This window comes from Trichomycterus rosablanca, chromosome 9 (genome assembly GCF_030014385.1).
Source record: "Trichomycterus rosablanca isolate fTriRos1 chromosome 9, fTriRos1.hap1, whole genome shotgun sequence".
In the NCBI taxonomy this organism is placed as follows: Eukaryota; Metazoa; Chordata; class Actinopteri; order Siluriformes; family Trichomycteridae; genus Trichomycterus; species Trichomycterus rosablanca.
The window spans coordinates 37,889,655-37,908,321 of record NC_085996.1 but is presented as its reverse complement, the minus strand read 5'-3'; the positions used below and the strand labels follow the sequence as shown (position 1 = coordinate 37,908,321).

At 43.7% G+C, this 18,667-nt stretch overlaps 1 protein-coding gene across 1 annotated transcript; it reads right to left on the bottom strand.

The window, feature by feature from the left end:
- Positions 1–826: 826 nt before the first annotated feature.
- zfyve1 (zinc finger, FYVE domain containing 1) lies at positions 827–17,575 on the bottom strand. The gene is made up of 11 exons (XM_063002375.1): positions 17,072–17,575; positions 14,688–15,192; positions 11,839–12,053; positions 9,961–10,067; positions 9,768–9,876; positions 9,582–9,679; positions 8,408–8,525; positions 8,037–8,207; positions 6,466–6,646; positions 5,686–5,802; positions 827–4,509 (listed from the first exon to the last, which is right to left on the bottom strand). Exons 1-11 carry the CDS (start codon positions 17,558–17,560, stop codon positions 4,277–4,279), a joined length of 2,343 nt encoding a protein of 780 aa, XP_062858445.1. The 5' UTR covers positions 17,561–17,575; the 3' UTR covers positions 827–4,276.
- Between the last annotated feature and the right edge of the window lie 1,092 nt (positions 17,576–18,667).

Here is an 18,667-nt window from a genome sequence, read left to right as displayed (position 1 = left end):
TGGGGTAGGGGGTTTGGGCAACATGTACAAAGGAACAGATAGGCTACAGCCAGTAATTGTATACCAACAATGTGCATCTGTATACTAGGTATAGAGCTGCACCTACTGTAATTAAAGTGCTTAGTGAGGGTATGTTAGAAATAATATTGTAAAAATGTACCATGGTGACAGGATTTTGGCCACATTGGGTAATATGTCTTTAATTCTTATAATCCATTCAGAACAATCAAGTCCTGTACCGTTACATTATCTAGTTTAAACCTGATATAATAAATTATTATTTATGCCTTTATAAATATATTTGTTGTTGTTATTGTTTAGGGCTAAACGCTGAATTGAACGAAAACGAAAAGTAGCTGTTTTTCTAAGTTCAATACCATAGATGGATGGTTATTGATGCATTTGTCAAATATTTAAACCTCTATACACATTACCATGGTGCCACCAAACCTTCCACCCAGTGCAGATGTTTGTCTGGCCCACGCTGCCATCCTGCCAAGTGTCCTCTTTTTTGAAAACCAAACTATGGTCATCCTACTTTTGTAATCCTATTTCTTCCTTTCTTTAATAAATTTGCTTAGAGCTACAGCGCCACCTGCTGGAAGTTCTCAGGTGAACCCTCCCAACCTGACAACACCAGAATGTCTTAGTCCTGCTGCTGGATCAGACATGTTCATGTTCTGCACGTATTTCTGTCCTCCTGGCTCAGACATTCCCATTTATATCCCAGGAAGGACTCGTTTATGATTCAGGTGAGTCAGATGTTTTTGGCTCAGGCAGGGAAAATAACACAGACATGCTTACAAGATTCACAGCTACACCGTAGTAAAAATTAAACTCATGTTTAATTTAATTTAATTTAATCAGCATACACTGCGAATAAAATATGACAGTTATCCATCTAGGTGCATTTAGTCAGTCACTCTTAGTCATACTCATATTACACTTCACTAAACAAGCTGCTTTTGGCATGTACCAAGGCCTACACCATGTGGGGGGCTTTGACAACAGCTAAAATGTGATTTTCTTAGACACTTGATTACTAACATTGTGATCATTCTGTAAATGGACAGTCAAGCAGATTGTGGATGTGGTTTAGAAACTACCAATGCAATTTCATGTCATACATTGTATTGGCATATTGTGTGTATGGTTTAGCTATAGAGCTTTATACAATGTGATATAAATCCAACATTAGTGGCGGTATCTTCTGTAAAGGTCTAAGATAAACTTTTTAATACATATATCTAAAAGAAAAGCTTACTAACAGGGACAAATCATGGGGTTAAAACACAATCCCTACTACATAAAGCTCATAATTACAACATATTGTCCTGTGGGAAGACGACGCAAGGCCTGCATGTCATTTCAACCCCTAAAACATGATCTTAGGCCCAGTTTTTTTTTTAGCAAGCAAGGCTGAACACACCCTACAAACTCCCTTCCAGACTGTCGTGCCATTGTAGTACTGAGCAGAATTCTAGGACAATTCATAAGTCATTCCCAATATGGCTGGTGTTATTCAGAATCCAAAATGCTACCACCGAGGTTTTGGGTGTATGAGTAGCCTCGTAACAGTTCACAGCTGCCTTAACGTACAGTACAGTGATTAATTCCCTGGATTTATGCACACAACACTGATTTAATGACGTCTGAAACACACCTATATATAAATTTTGACGTGTGGCGGAAGAAATGATTTATTAACACATGAAACGGACACATTTTTCCACTTAACCTGAATGTAGTTAATCAGCCAAGGCATTAATCTGATATTTGCTTCTTTAAATTAAAGAGTGTGTTTTATTTAAAATCCTTTGCTAATGTTTTAATTATATTGCCACAGAACATGTCACACACCCCTACAAGCATTACAGATTTGCAGATGTGGTTTAGGACACATTATAACCTGAAATATTCTATAAAAATTGCTGCGGCTACTTTAGCTAGTATTTAATGGTTGGGCAGAGCAGAAACCCCTGTTCAGAGGGAACAATTGAGGGAAAAGAAGGCAGTTTTAGTCAAATGTTTTAAAAGTAACTGTAATAAGGATGCAGAATCAGCTGAACTGGTCAATATTTGCATGAATCATGAGGTTTTAGGATCGTATGATGTAAATATAGTGAGTTAAACAAGTACACTCCCCTGTATGTGTAAAATAAAAGACTCCTAGGATTAACGTTGCAACTAAAACTATTACAGTCAGAGTGGGACGTTCAGGTGGCACAGTGGTTTATTATGCGAGCCCGCCATCGGCCAGCCGGGCATATGAACACACATGATTGGCACCCTGTCCTGGGTATTTCTGCCCTGCGACCAGTGGTTCCCAGTGACACCAGAATAAACAGGGTGATAAAAATAATAAAAGAATATCAGTGTGATGTTTACTCAAACAACTACACTGCCAAAAGCATTAAGGTCCATGAGGTTCTTTAAATATAAATAATGCTGCCTAAGGAAATGTATTCGTCTTCATTTAGCTCACAATTAAAGACTGATAAAATAATCATATTTTAATTGGGCTGTAATGATATACGAATAGCTGAATAGCTCGATTCTTTACTATTTGACAAGCTATAAAGTCTGATAGTCGGACTCTGGAACTTTTAAATTAAAAGTTGAAATGCTGACAAACAATCAATCGAGTCGTGCATTTAAATCCTACAACAACAGTCTGTTTTATATATCCTGATTCATGTGTAGACGCCCGACCGGCTGATAGTACAGCTGGGGATTCAAACCCTGGATACCTGCAGTAGTGAGCTACTGTAATTTACCACTGTGGCACCCAAGCATACAGGTTGTTTGCATTCACAACGGAGCTATTTAGAAAATACAAACTCTATTTACTTTACGCGCACGTTTATTTACCATGAGATAAATATGTGCATGTTATTAAAGCAAACGTACAAGATTTATGTATGAACATCTTGTGTGAGACAGACTCCATTACTGTAACAACGTGGCTGATTTACTGTGTTATGTTACACTGCATTTGGGGTAGATGGAAAATTGTGTCATTTTAATTTTTCACTGGACTTAACTTCGGATCCTGGAGAGCTGCCGAACTTAAAAAAAAATCAGCTTTACTCTTTCAAACAGACCAAATTCAAACACGAATGTCGGACGAGTCGAATCAGGTGTGTTAAAGAGGTAAAATTGAAGCGGTAGCTCAGTGGTTAAATTACTGGACTAGTAATAAAAAGATTGCTTGTTTAAGTTGCCTATTTTTGGGCCCTGGTTTATGGCGAGGCCCTTAAGCCTCAATTGCTTAAAGTGTATTTAGTCATAATGGTAAGTCGCTTGGATAAAGTGGATAGCACTGTCGCCTCACAGCAAAAAGGTCCTGAATTCGATCCCCAGGTGGGGCAGTCCGGGTCCTTTCTGTTCCCTCAGAGTTTGCATGTTCTCCCCGTGTCTGCGTGGGTTTCCTCCGGGTGCTCCGGTTTCCTCCCACAGTCCAAAAACACGCAGCCAGGCAAACTGGAGACACTGAATTGTCCTGTAGGTACCCGGCCGCTAGGATGCATAAACCAGTGCACTGTAGTGCCGGTCCCAAGCCCGGATAAATAGGGAGGGTCGTGTCGGGAAGGGCATCCGGCGTAGAAACCGTGCCAAATCGATAATGCGGATCACGATCTGCTGTAGCGACCCCTAACGGGAGCAGCCGAGGAAATAGAGGTAAGTCGCTTGCATAAAAGCGTCTGCTAAATGCTGTAAATGTAAACATGACGTAAAATGCTAAACTCTGCAGTACTGTAGCTGTCCGGGACTTTTTATTCATGTTTTAAAAATAAATTTTTCATTATTTTTTTGGCCACATTTGCTTTGTAGTTTTAGTGCAAAGCTAAAAAAAAAATTAGGTATGCTTCAAGGGCAGCTGTAGCTTAGTGGTTAAGGTACTCTGAGCAAGGCCCTTAACCCTCAATTGCTTAGATTGTTTACCGTCACAACTGTAAGTCGCTTCGGATAAAAGCGTCTGCTAAAATGCCACAAACGTAAATTTTATAATTTGACCTCATGGACACACAGGTGACTGATTACAACGCATGAAAAACAACGGATTGTCAGAGTAAATGAATAAAACATAATGCTTGTATCTGTAGCTGGACTGTAGTGGAGCCAGACAGGTGACGACATGCTTGTGAAAGGACCGAGTGTTGACATTGCTTTACAGGACCAGCAGCTTTTCATCCTCCCAGCGTGAGACCATTCCTGGCGTCCTGACCCCCCGGGTGGGTCGGCGTCTGCGTGTGTGCTCTGTCGTCAGGTCCCGCTAGAGCTCTCCGGGTTTCTGGATGCATGCCAGACACACCCGGACGGGATGGTCCCACCCTCGAGAGGGCACGGGGCGCCGGTCGGGGGAGCAGCCGTCACACACGCCCTGTCCGCAGGCACGGCAGTGATGGATGGAGAGGCGGACGCTGAACTCGCGCTGGCACTGGTAGCAGGTTCGAATGTCCTGGTCTGGAACCCAGTAGGCTGGTCGAGCCGCATCCTTAACCAAACCTGATGGGGAGAAGAAGTAAGCGTGTTTTCAGTCTTATATTAATGAGGAATTTAATGATTTTTCCTGTATTATCTTGTGTCAGAGTTTCTTTTAATGCTTTGGGCATACACCGATCAGTCATAAGATTAAAACCACCTCCTTGTTTCTACACTCACTGTCTATTTTATCAGCTTCAAGTACCATATAGTTAGTTAGTGTTTAGTTTTTAACGCCATGTTTGCCCTTTGGGCCATGTTCATGGCAGGAAAGGGTGTCAAGTACCATATAGAAGCACTTTGTAGTTCTACAATTACTGACTGTAGTCCATCTGTTTCTCTGCATGCTTTGTTAGCCCCCTTTTATATGCTGTTCTTCAATGGTCAGGACCCCCACAGGACCACCACAGAACAGGTATTATTTAGGTGGTGGATCATTCTCAGCACTGCAGTGACACTGACATGGTGGTGGTGTGTTAGTGTGTGTTGTGTTGAGTTTTTAAACACCTCACTGTCCCTGCTGGACTGAGAATAGTCCACCAACCAAAAATATCCAGCCAACAGCGCCCCGTGGGCAGCGTCCTGTGACCACTGATGAAGGTCTAGAAGATGACCGACTCAAACAGCAGCAATAGATGAGCGATCGTCTCTGACTTTACATCTACAAGGTGGACCGACTAGGTAGGAGTGTCTAATAGAGTGGACAATGAGTGGACACGGTGTTTAAAAACTCATACCAGCACAACACACACTAACACACCACCACCATGTCAGTGTCACTGCAGTGCTGAGAATGATCCACCACCTAAATAATACCTGCTCTGTAATGGTCCTGTGGGGGTCCTGACCATTTAAAGACCAGCATGAAAGGGGGCTAACAAAGCATGTAGAGAAACAGATGGACTACAGTCAGTAATTGTAGTACTACAAAGTGCTTTCAAAGAACTTACAAAACGTTCATTCAGGATGTGTTTTATGGTGGTAGGTGTCTGACATTCTTCACATAGAAGAGTGCCTGTTGACTAAATGGGCACACTCACAAATTCATGTGGAAAGTTTTCCCAGTAGAGTAAACAAAAAGAAACCAACTTCATGTTCATGCCTGTGGTTTTGGAATGGACCGTCCAACAAGCTCATGGTCAGGTGTCCACATACTTTTGGCCATACACTGTACATGAGGAGAGACAGTATGATACAAACCCAGTGGGATGTCTATGGCGGTGGCTACGGCTCCTAACGTGTTCTGTACGGCTTCTCCTACTTTCCTGGCTATCAGCGTCCCGCTCTCGTCCTCCTCGAGAGCAGCGTCCAGCAGCTCTGCAAGACAGAATGTTTGTTACAAAGGAAAGAACTACATCATCAATGCTTCATCCTGGTCAGGGTCGTGGTGGGTCCGGCTTCCGTGAATCACTAATCCCACCTCCAAACCAAAAATAGCCAATCATGTCTGTATGGAGAAGCTCAAGCGGCTGAGAACATCGCTGGGGATTCGAACCCTGGATCCAAGTGGTAGCTGAGCTTGCGCAAATACTACAATTAACTCTCATTTATTTAAAAAGCTTGTAAAACCACCGGCCTGATTAGGGTCGTGGTGGGTTCTGACACTCTGGGTATGGGGCAAAAATATCCCACGGTTTCGTTCAGGTACTTAGAGTTCCTGCCATCCTCCAAAAACATGCAGTATGTGGACAGTGATGGCTTAATGGTTAAGATACTGGCCTCGTAATCTGAAAAATCGCTGAAAATTTAAGCTTTAATTAACGATAGGCGTTTTAGACTCTCGGAGAAGCCGATTCTCACAATTTCTCAGAAGCTCGAGCTGTAACACAAGTTTAAAAGTGAAACAGTGAGGAAAATCCAGATAGACACAGATACGTGTGGAGCTGTAACACTGGATCTGACTCTTATTCCACACAAATGCAGATTCGTCTCATATCCACACTCACCCGTTTTACCACACCGCTGTTAGTGTTCGCTTACCTTCAGAAATTCCTCGGTTCTGAAAGCAGGCGTCGCAGACTCGGACGGGTGTGAGTCCCCAGCCTCTCTCCGGTACAGGCCTGGTTTTGGAGGAACAGCCGTCACAGAAGCCTTCTCCACAGGCCCGGCAGTGATGCTTCGAGTCACTATCGTTGAAGGTCTCGCCGCATGTACTGCAGTTCTGCAGCACCACAGTTAAATAAGTAATACATGATTATTTATGTGTATAGAGCAGGGGTGTCAAACTCATTTTCACTGAGGGCCACGTCTGCATTACGGTGGCCCTCAAAGGGCCGATTGTAACGTATCCTGCTGTGATTGCAGTCGCCTTTTAATTATTGGACAATTTGTTGTTTTTCTTGGAGACTAAATTCTGCCAAATTTATCCTGTATATTTATAACGTATATCTACATTTATATTGTCCTCCTTTACCACAGACACGGCCTCTTAACACAAGAAACGTACCGGTTTCTCTTTTTGAAGCACAAACTTGTTTTCACTTTCTCATCGCTCATTAAATTTTCTCGTTCTGCTTCAATTTTCTCTTCTTGTGCATTTTGGGATTATTTGTAAATATTTCTCGACATCATCTAGTGGCGGGATGCGTCACTTTGCAGGTCACAAATTCGGCATGCATTGTGGGAGATGCAGTTTATGTAGGATTTTACAGTGTATTTTGAGAGAATTGTTCTGCCCTCACTAAGAGTTTTTCCCCCTTTCTCAGCTAGACAGACAGCTAGACAGACAGACTCCCTCCCCCAAAATACAGTTAGGTCGGTTTTATTTGCCTACCAGCTGTGTGGATACACTGTGTGCATCAGAATGGAGTAAAACTACAAAATACAAACAATAAAAAACATACTACAGTACATGCACATAGCTAGTAACGGTAACAACCGTATTTAATTACGGAATTACGGTAATATAAACGTCTACTACTTACAGACGATGCTTTTGCATTGGATTGCGAGAGATTTAAATTCTATTTATTATTGTTTACGCTACTGATGTTACCCTGCGTTCTTTTGCCGCTAAAACGTAAACGTGACACGGCTTCTTAGCAAAGGTCAAAGTTAGTTGCAATGACTAGGATGTCAACGGTTGCCGCTTAATGGCGCAGGTGTCCCGTTATATTATAAGCACGTCTCTGTAACTATGCAGTTGTAGCTTAGCCGTTAAGGTACTGGACTTGTAATCAGAAGGTTGCTGGTTTAAGCCACACCACTGCCAGGTTGCCACTGTTGGGCCCCTTCAGCAAGGCCCTTAACCCTCAATTATTAGACTGTATACTGTCACAACTACAACACTGAACAAACACTAAATCAAGATCAGGTTCATCATGTGCATGGGGGTCAACACAAGATTTTTGGCAAGACACTGTGGTCACGTGTTAATAATCATTAATTATCATAACTGCACAGTTGTAGATCGACCGAGGCAAACGTTCCACTAGACCTTTTTATACTTTTAATTCTGCGTACAATGTAGAAATACATCTTAAATGAACTATTTTTACTATCGAGTACTCCAGTCCAGATCGGACACGTGAAACTCTGTACGTGGCACTTACCATGATGAGCGAGTTGGGTTTCCAGTAGGCAGGAGCGATCTGGTCTGTGAGCCAGGATGTGATGGCTTTGGCAGGCTTAACGCTCAGCTCTGACACTGACTGAGCCATGAAGTTCACCCCGTCCAGCAGCCTCTGAGCAGCGTTGTTATTATCCTTCGAGAATCCGTTCGTCTGGAAAAATAAAACACAATAAAGGAATCTTCAAGCGACTAGTGTTAGTGTGAATGTCTTCAACCTGAATATCTGGTCAACGGTGGTCTCCTTTACTAATGAAAATCATAGATGAGGTCTGTACCTCAAAACCTGAAAGGTTTTATGTGGATAATAAGCCTAAAATGTAATATGTATAATATAATAAAAGGATTTCTCACCCCCGGCCAGACATGATGGATCTCCGTACGGACCACTGTGTCCACAGGGTCCTGGTTTCCGTACCAGTACTGCCTGCTTCTGTAGATAACTGAGCAGTTTGGGCACTCAATCACATACCTGCAAAAATAAATACATTAAATTAATTTCCCCCTTTAGATCAGGGTTTTGAAGCGACCCACATTTTATCTGTCATTTTTACCATTTACATTTACGGCATTTAGCAGACGCTTTTATCCAAAGCGACGTACAGTACTGTGACAGTATACAGTCCAAGCAGTGGTAACCTAGCAGTGGTGGGGCTTAAACCAGTGACCTGATTACTAGTCCAGTACCTTAACCACTAGGCTACAACAAGATGTAACATACAGCCTCCACCTCATACACACTATTATACACCGATTAGGCATAACATTATGACCACCTCCTTGTTTCTACACTCACTGTCCATTTTATCAGCTCCACTTACCATATAGAAGCACTTTGTAGTTCTACAATTACTGACTGTAGTCCATCTGTTTCTCTGCATGCTTTGTTAGCCCCTTTTCATGCTGTTCTTCAATGGTCAGGACCCCCACAGGACCACCACAGAGCAGGTATTATTTAGGTGGTGGATCATTCTCAGCACTGCAGTGACACTGACATGGTGGTGGTGTGTTAGTGTGTGTTGTGCTGGTATGAGTGGATCAGACTCAGCAGCGCTGATGGACTTTTTAAACACCTCACTGTCACTGCTGGACTGAGAATAGTCCACCAACCAAAAATATCCAGCCAACAGCGCCCTGTGGGCAGCGTCCTGTGACCACTGAAGAAGGTCTAGAAGATGACCGACTCAAACAGCAGCAATAGATGAGCGATCGTCTCTGACTTTACATCTACAAGGTGGACCGACTAGGTAGGAGTGTCTAATAGAGTGGACAGTGAGTGGACACGGTGTTTAAAAACTCCAGTAGCGCTGCTGTGTCTGATCCACTCATACCAGCACATATCATAAACCTGCATAATATCATTAAACGATTCAAGGAATCCAAAGGAATTTCAGTATGTAAAGGAAAAGGACGAAAGCCTGAGCTGAACTTTTTCTGATGACAACTTCAAAATCTTTGCTTAAACGTTCCTGGAGGTCAGTTTGAATAACTAGTCAATAACTAGTGTTCAGTAGCAGACAGGACTTACCCAGACCAGGCGTAAATAGCCAGTCCAAACCAGGGGGAGTCGGAGGATGCTGTCGTCTTGGGAACCACAATGACCTCCTTCCCACTCTCATAACACGCCTGTGAGGTCACATGAAGAACCAGGTATTAGGAAAAATCGCTGACCATGTACGTATAAAACGTTGAGGGCTGAGGGATCAGGAGTCACCTTGCATGTATAGATGCGGTTGTCATACGGGGCGGAGTAGCGGCACCGGTGCTCGGCCTCGTGGCAGACGCCCTCTCTCAGGTGGTTCATGCTGTTCTTACAGCCCGAGCTGAAAGTCAGACATACAGGCTTTAGGCTCAGCGAGGAGAACAGAACGTCAGATCTTTTACCTGTGCAGCGTGTGAAGACTCACCCACAGCTGAGACAGATACTAGAACAGGTGAAGTACTCATCAGGAAAGAAGGAGTTACTGGAGAGGTGCTCGTCAGGGATTTCTCCACTGAAACGCTCACTCAGCGCCTGAGAAGAGACGAGGGTCTGATTAATCCGATCTGAGCCTCGTCCACATTACAGTCAGTACATCAAGCCCCCACAATGAACTAAACAGTACATGTATTTATTTTATTAGGATTAATACAGTGACACGGTGGGTAGCACTGTCACCTTACAGCAAGACTAGTGGTTAAGGTACTGGTCCAGTAATCAGAAAGTTGCCGGTTCAAGCCTTACTACTACCAGGTTGCCACTGTTGGGCCCTTGAGCAGACTGTAAAAAGCGTCTGCTAAATGCCGATGTAATGTAAATGTAAATGTAAGAAGGTCCTGGGTATGATTCCAAGGTGGAGCGGTCCGGTTCCTTTCTGCGTGGATTTTGCATGTTCTCCAGCGTGGTCTGCGTGGTCCAAAGACGTGCAAGTGAGGTGAATCGGAGATACTAAATTGTCCATGACTGTGTTTGACATTAAACTTGAACTGATGAATCTTGTGTAACCAGTAACTACCGTTTCTGTCACGAATGTAACCAAAGTGTGTAAAACATGACGTTAAAATCCTAATAAGTAAATAAATATTAGGATTAATCTGCCACTTTTCAGTATGATTCCACTGTTGCAGTATTCTTAAAGTATTTGAATGTGACTACTGGCGATCATCTGAGTCTCTCACTGTCTTCAAAAGACGATTCAAAACACACCTCTTTATTACGCACTTAAGCTGAGAACTAACGTACTTACTAACGCTCTTACCCCCCCCCCCCCCCCCCCCCCCATTTCCTACACAATAAAACATGTTATTGAGTAGGAAATGTTTACTGTGAAAGCTCATCTGTGAGTCGCTCTGAATAAGAGCGTCTGCAAAACACAGAAAATTTAATTGTAGTTACTCGTTACACAAGAACTGTGGGAGGAAACCCATGCAGCCAGCCACAGGGGGAGAACATGCAAACTCCACACAGAAAGGACCCAGACGGCTTCCACCTCCAAGGAATCGAACCTTGCTGCCTATTACCTACCTGATCAGCTGCCTCAGTAGAGAGGATTCTAATAAGACATTGAACTCATGATACAGATTATTTAGACGCACTACGCACTCGGGACGTTCAAACCGACGGGCCGAGGTGGCACAACCCGCTAGCACGCCAGCTACCGTCTCCCTCCGTGTACAGAAAACGGTTAAACCGTCCCTGACGAGCCTGAATTTACAGATAAACGACACTCGTATAGTTACACCTTTATACAGATTAAACATCAATGAGAATTTATTACATTTGAAAAGAACTCCGTTGGTTGCTCCGCATTTCATTCGTCCAGCACATTTGTCGTTTTTTGTGAGGAAAGTCGTGCCGCACTGAATGCTGGGATTGCCTTCAGCGCTGAGGAAGCGTCGGACGCTCCCTCGTCATTCAGTCAGATCATCACTCAGAATTAAGGCGCCTCAGTAGGAGCATTTTACAGTATCTAAGAATTTAGACACGCCCTCTTCTCAGGAGTGTAGGATGACGTAAAGTGTGTCTACGTAAAGAGAGAGCGCTAGGTTTTCGGAAAGACCCTGTGGCTGAGAACTGACCAGGTTCGAATCCTAGCAGGCTATTGGCCGGAAGGGCATCTACAACAGACATGTTTGGCTATGTCTAAGGCAGGGACCCTGTCCACGGTGTACCTGCCTTGTGCTTAGTGTTTCCAGGGTAAAACCCTGACCAGTATAGCAGCTGAGGTGGAAAAATGAGTGTGGTTGTAATTCATTATGCCTTGGACCTGCTGTATGGACCTTTGTAAGGACAGTAGCGTGCTTACATTCAGAGCTTTGTAGACGACGCTGGCAGAACGTGGCGAACGCGTGGTGCTGTTCTCCAGCTGCAGCTCCACGGTACGCAGCAGGCCGCTGAAGTCGGTAGGCGGGTTGTACGTGCGCGTGCCGCGGTACTGGATGGAGCTGAACGCCTCTGGGAAGAGTCCGAGCTTCCGGAAGCGCTCCTGTAGCAGACGCTCGGCTGATTCCGATGGTTTATCTGCAAGCCCAGGAAACACAGTAACCACGAAAATATTAAGACTGAAATGAGTGCAAGTTCTAAAACAATTCTTTAAACGACAAAAAAAATCGCAGTATTAGGATCATTGATCATTTTTTATTATTATTTCTCCTGGCACACACACTTCTTTGTCCAAGAAAGTAAATATATACTAATTTTAAACATTTTACTTTATTGTTTTCTGAAAATCAGGACATATAATGAATGAAATATGCACCACCTCCTTGTTTCTACACTTACTGTCCATTTTATCAGCTCCACTTACCATATAGAAGCACTTTGTAGTTCTACAATTACTGACTGTAGTCCATCTGTTTCTCTACATGCTTTTTTAGCCTGCTTTCACCCTGTTCTTCAATGGTCAGGACCACCACAGGACCACCACAGAGCAGGTATTATTTAGGTGGTGGATCATTCTCAGCACTGCAGTGACACTGACATGGTGGTGGTGTGTTAGTGTGTGTTGTGCTGGTATGAGTGGATCAGACACAGCAGCGCTGCTGGAGTTTTTAAACACCGTGTCCGCTCACTGTCCACTCTATTAGACACTCCTACCTAGTCGGTCCACCTTGTAGATGTAAAGTCAGAGACGATCGCTCATCTATTGCTGCTGTTTGAGTCGGTCATCTTCTAGACCTTCATCAGCGGTCACAGGACGCTGCCCACGGGGCGCTGTTGGCTGGATATTTTTGGTTGGTGGACTATTCTCAGTCCAGCAGCGACAGTGAGGTGTTTAAAAACTCCAGCAGCACTGCTGTGTCTGATCCACTCATACCAGCACAACACACACTAACACTAACACACTCCTGTGAGAGTCCTGACCATCGAAGAACAGCATGAAAGGGGGCTAACAAAGCATGCAGAGAAACATATGGACTACAGTCAGTAATTGTAGGACTACAAAGTGCTTCTATATGGTAAGTGGAGCTGATAAAATGGACAGTGAGTGTAAAATCAAGGAGGTGGTTTTACAGTGCCTTGCAAAAGTATTCAGCCCCCTTGAACTTTTCAACCTTTTGCCACATTTCAGGCTTCAAACATAACGATATGAAATTGTAATTTTTTGTGAAGAATCAACAACAAGTGGGACACAATCGTGAAGTAGAACGAAATTTATTGGATATTTTAAACTTTTTTTAAAAATAAAAAACTAAAAAGTGGGGCGTGCAATATTATTCAGCCCCTTTACTTTCAGTGCAGCAAACTCACTCCAGAAGTTCAGTGAGGATCTCTGAATGATCCAATGTTGACCTAAATGACTGATGGTGATAAATAGAATCCACCTGTGTGTAATCAAGTCTCCGTATAAATGCACCTGCTCTGTGACAGTCTCAGAGTTCTGTTTAAAGCGCAGAGAGCATCATGAAGACCAAGGAACACACCAGGCAGGTCCGAGATACTGTTGTGGAGAAGTTTAAAGCCGGATTTGGATACAAAAAGATTTCCCAAGCTTTAAACATCTCAAGGAGCACTGTGCAAGCGATCATATTGAAATGGAAGGAGTATCAGACCACTGCAAATCTACCAAGACCCGGCCGTCCCTCTAAACTTTCAGCTCAAACAAGGAGAAGACTGATCAGAGATGCAGCCAAGAGGCCCATGATCACTCTGAATGAACTGCAGAGATCTACAGCTGAGGTGGGAGACTCTGTCCATAGGACACAATCAGTCGTACACTGCACAAATCTGGCCTTTATGGAAGAGTGGCAAGAAGAAAGTCATTTCTCAAAGATATCCATAAAAAGTCACCTGGGAGACACACCAAACATGTGGAAGAAGGTGCTCTGGTCAGATGAAACCAAAATCGAACTTTTTGGCCACAATGCAAAACGTTATGTTTGGCGTAAAAGCAACACAGTTCATCACCCTGAACACACCATCCCCACTGTCAAACATGGTGGTGGCAGCATCATGGTTTGGGCCTGCTTTTCTTCAGCAGGGACAGGGAAGATGGTTAAAATTGATGGGAAGATGGATGGAGCCAAATACAGGACCATTCTGGAAGAAAACCTGTTGCAGTCTGCAAAAGACCTGAGACTGGGACGGAGATTTATCTTCCAACAAGACAATGATCCAAAACATAAAGCAAAATCTACAATGGAATGGTTCACAAATAAACGTATCCAGGTGTTAGAATGGCCAAGTCAAAGTCCAGACCTGAATCCCATCGAGAATCTGTGGAAAGAGCTGAAAACTGCTGTTCACAAACGCTCTCCATCCAACCTCACTGAGCTCGAGCTGTTTTGCAAGGAAGAATGGGCAAAAATTTCTGTCTCTCGATGTGCAAAACTATTAGAGACATACCCCAAGCGACTTGCAGCTGTAATCGCAGCAAAAGGTGGCGCTACAAAGTATTAACGCAAGGGGGCTGAATAATATTGCACGCCCCACTTTTCAGTTTTTTATTTCTAAAAAAAGTTTAAAATATCCAATAAATTTCGTTCCACTTCACGATTGTGTCCCACTTGTTGTTGATTCTTCACAAAAAATTACAATTTCATATCGTTATGTTTGAAGCCTGAAATGTGGCAAAAGGTTGAAAAGTTCAAGGGGGCTGAATACTTTTGCAAGGCACTGTATATATATATATAAAACAACTATAAATGCACTGACCTGACCCGAGCAATTTGGTGTGGACGGTTTCATGAAAGATAATAACGGCCGGGCCCAGGGTGGAAAGCGGCACGTCCAAACCACACCGAGCCGTGGTGGCTTTCAGCTCCTTGGTGAAATGCTTTAAATAGGCATCCGAAGCGTCTCCCAGAAACTTAAACAGATCGTCGTGCAGGCGGTCGGCGTGCGTCCGGTAAATCACCAGATCGGACACAGCCAGGACCTTCAGCAGGAGACGGATTCTCTGGCCCTGGTTGGTTCCGGCTCCCAGAAGTCCCTCCGTGTCCACCACCACCACTTTATGGAGCGGGTCCAGCGCTGCCCACACCCCGACGGTGCAGGATTCCTGCGTGGGCGACGTCTTGAACACCTCCCGGCCCCTGAAGAACGTGTGGTTGAGGGTGTGGGATTTGCCTTCCCCCGTGTTACCGAAGATGGACACCACCTTCAGAAGCTCGTCCGTGACGCAGCCCAGTCGGCTCACGAAGTCGTCTGCGTCGGTTACCTGTTCACAGGTCAAACCACGATGGAGGGGTCAAGACATACAGAATAAAACTGTAACACGCATGTACATCAGAAGAGTGAGCTCGGTAGACCAAACAAACAATACCCTGTTCTTTTTACCATTGTAGCATGAGACTGAACAGCTCCAAAAAGCTATTTAGACTTTTAATGATCCGGTCTAGCTAATGTGGACTGCACATATATTTACCACACCCTCACGTAACATCAACCCCCTGGTCCTGGTCAGGGTCGCAGTAGGCTTGTTTCCACTGGGCGCAGGGCTTTGGTTATCTCCACTCATCAGAGACCCAATCATGTCTGTATAGACACCCGGCCAGCCGATAGCACAGCCCGAGTGTGTTATTCATCTTGCAGATTTTCAATAGGAAACATGTCTGGGCTGCAGGAAGGCCAGTGTAGCACCTGCACTCTCTGATTGCATAGACATACTGTTGTAACATGTCACAGTCATGGACAATTTTGTATCTCCAATTCACCTCGCTTGCACGTTTTTGTACTGTAGGAGGAAACCGGAGCTCCCGGAGGAAAGGCAAACCCACACAGACACGGGGAGAACATGCAAACTCCACACAGAAAGGACCCGGACCACTCCACTGGGAATCGAACCCAAGACCTTCTTACTGTGAGGCGAGTGCTACCCACCGAGCCACTGTGCGTTGACATTTTGAAATAAGCATGGACTTTTGTTATACAATGGCCCAGATTGTCCCCTTTACATGGGCACTAATACCCCCACCCAACACCATCACAGACTCTGTCTTTAAAAACCTGGGACAACTTTCAGTGGTGGTTTTCAGCCCTGTCCATTACACACAGATATCTCCAAATGTCCTGATTTTTTGATGATATTATGCACTGTATAAGGGGAAAACCTAAAATCCTGGCAATTTTGGGACTAGTTTTTTTTCTGGATGCTACTTTTATATACAAATGTTTATATCACCTGTTTAAGATGTTCTTTACAGACACTCATAATATACACTACATAGTTAAAGACAATATACACCGATCAGCCATAACATTAAAATCACCTCCTTGTTTCTCACCGTCCATTTTATCAGCTCCACTTACCATATAGAAGCACTTTGTAGTTCTACAATTACTGACTGTAGTCCAGCTGCTTCTCTGCATGCTTTGTTAGCCCCCGTTCACCCTGTTCTTCAATGGTCAGGACCCCCACAGAGCAGGTATTATTTAGGTGGTGGATCATTCTCAGCACTGCAGTGACACTGACATGGTGGTGGTGTGTTAGTGTGTGTTGTGCTGGTATGAGTGGATCAGACACAGCAGCACTGCTGGAGTTTTTAAACACCTCACTGTCACTGCTGGACTGAGAATAGTCCACCAACCAAAAATATCCAGCCAACAGCGCCCCGTGGGCAGCGTCCTGTGACCACTGATGAAGGTCTAGAAGATGAGCGACTCAAACAGCAGCAATAGATGAGCGATCGTCTCTGACTTTACATCTACAAGGTGGACCGACTAGGTAGGAGCGTCTAATAGAGTGGACAATGAGTGGACATGGTATTTAAAAACTCCAGCAGCGCTGCTGTGTTTGATCCACTCATACCAGCACAACACACACTAACACACCACCACCATGTCAGTGTCACTGCAGTGCTGAGAATGATCCACCACCTAAATAATACCTGCTCTGTGGTGGTCCTGACCATTGAAGAACAGGGTGAAAGCAGGTTAACAAAGCATGTAGAGAAACAGATGGACTACAGTCAGTAATTGTAGAACTACAAAGTGCTTCTATATGGTAAGTGGAGCTGATAACATGGACAGTGAGTGTAGAAACAAGGAGGTGGTTTTAATGTTATGGCTGATCGGTGTACGAATCTTTGAACTCGTACCTGCATTTCCTCTTTCTCGTCCACCAGAAGGAAGCTGCAGACCTTCTCCAGCTGTGCCTGCACATCATCCGCTTCTCCAAACCCAGAGTTCATGTTCTTCTCTACGAGTTTGCATGGTGGATAGGCAGTGATGGGATGCTTTTTCTTGCTCACGCCACTGTGGGTACGCTTCTGGCAGTCCAGGCACAGGTTGACCTTACAGCCCTGACAGCGCACCACGGCTCTGTGCCGGGCTCCGTTACCTGGACCTCCGTCTCCTTTACACGGGTCACAGAACGGGACGTGACCCTCCGAGATCCGAACCCGGTCATGATTGCGCATGCGGTCTTGACGGTGCAGTTCGAGTTCGCAGCGGGCGCACTGCAGGCTGCCGCACTCGTCACACTCGTAAGCGGCCTGGTCGGTACCGCCACAGGCGTAACTCTCCTGACACGCCAAGATCCCATTTATTCCCTTCTCTCCCTTTTCCCCTGAACCGCGCCCACTCATTCTGAATAATCAGAATTAAAACTTTCAGACTGATCTGATGTGCACCAATCTAATTTGGTGAATGGATAAGACAGCAGTTTATTCCATCTAAAACAAATACCTAGGAACAAATAATTAGCTTCTAAATACTTAAACTGGAAGGTCAGATGGTTTTAATCACTCTGTTCACTTTTTTATTAATTATTTTAACTATTAGGATCTACAATAAGTCAGTCGTCCCTCTTACTGCCCTGGTTGATAATGATCCATGCAGTTGGTTAGGCAACTAGTCAAGAAGTAACATGATCTTACACTACACACCTACGTCAATACAAACTACTAAGACAAGACGTCCTTAAATGTTTTTTGTTTTTTTTAGATTTTTAATTCTAGGAATAAATCATATGTTTCTACATACAATGCTTTATAAGAATGTTGTAGGGATCAAAGTCAAAGGGACTTTTATCCCCTTAGGAGTTTATTCAAGCCAAATGAGAAATGCCACGAGTATACAGTACCGATATAGTACCTGACAGAAAGAGTGAAAATTATAGACTGGGGTGGATGGTATTAATCATTCAATTCAAGTAAAAGTCAAGTGTTATGTATTTCCCCTGTATTTAAATGTTTGTTACAGCTCTTTAATTTTGTATACAGATACAGCTGAAACCTATATGGGCTGTTATGCAGTACATAGAACTGAGACTATTTTAAAATGGTTAAATCCAGGAAAGTGGTTCAGTTTTTCAGTATCAAACTTTCAGTATAAAATCTGAAATGTATTTGTAATTTTTTGTTCTCCTTTTAACAAGCAATGATGAATGTAATGCTTGGATCAATTTAGAACGATTAAAATATTCAATTTTTGTTGCAAAAGTGATCAAATTAATTGAAAATGTTAGATTGACACTTTTTATTTGAGTTTGAGTTTTCACCTTTACTGCCTTGGTGGGATTCCTGATTAGGAATTAATATCCATCACTTTAAGGTTGCCAGTCAAAAACTGAATAAAGGGGAATAAATGAACGTTTTTAAATTAAGCCAATCACTGCTCAGTATTACTACAATCTGCTCTATATATATATTTAAATTTTGTGTTACAGCTGTACAGCTGACTGTGGTGTAATT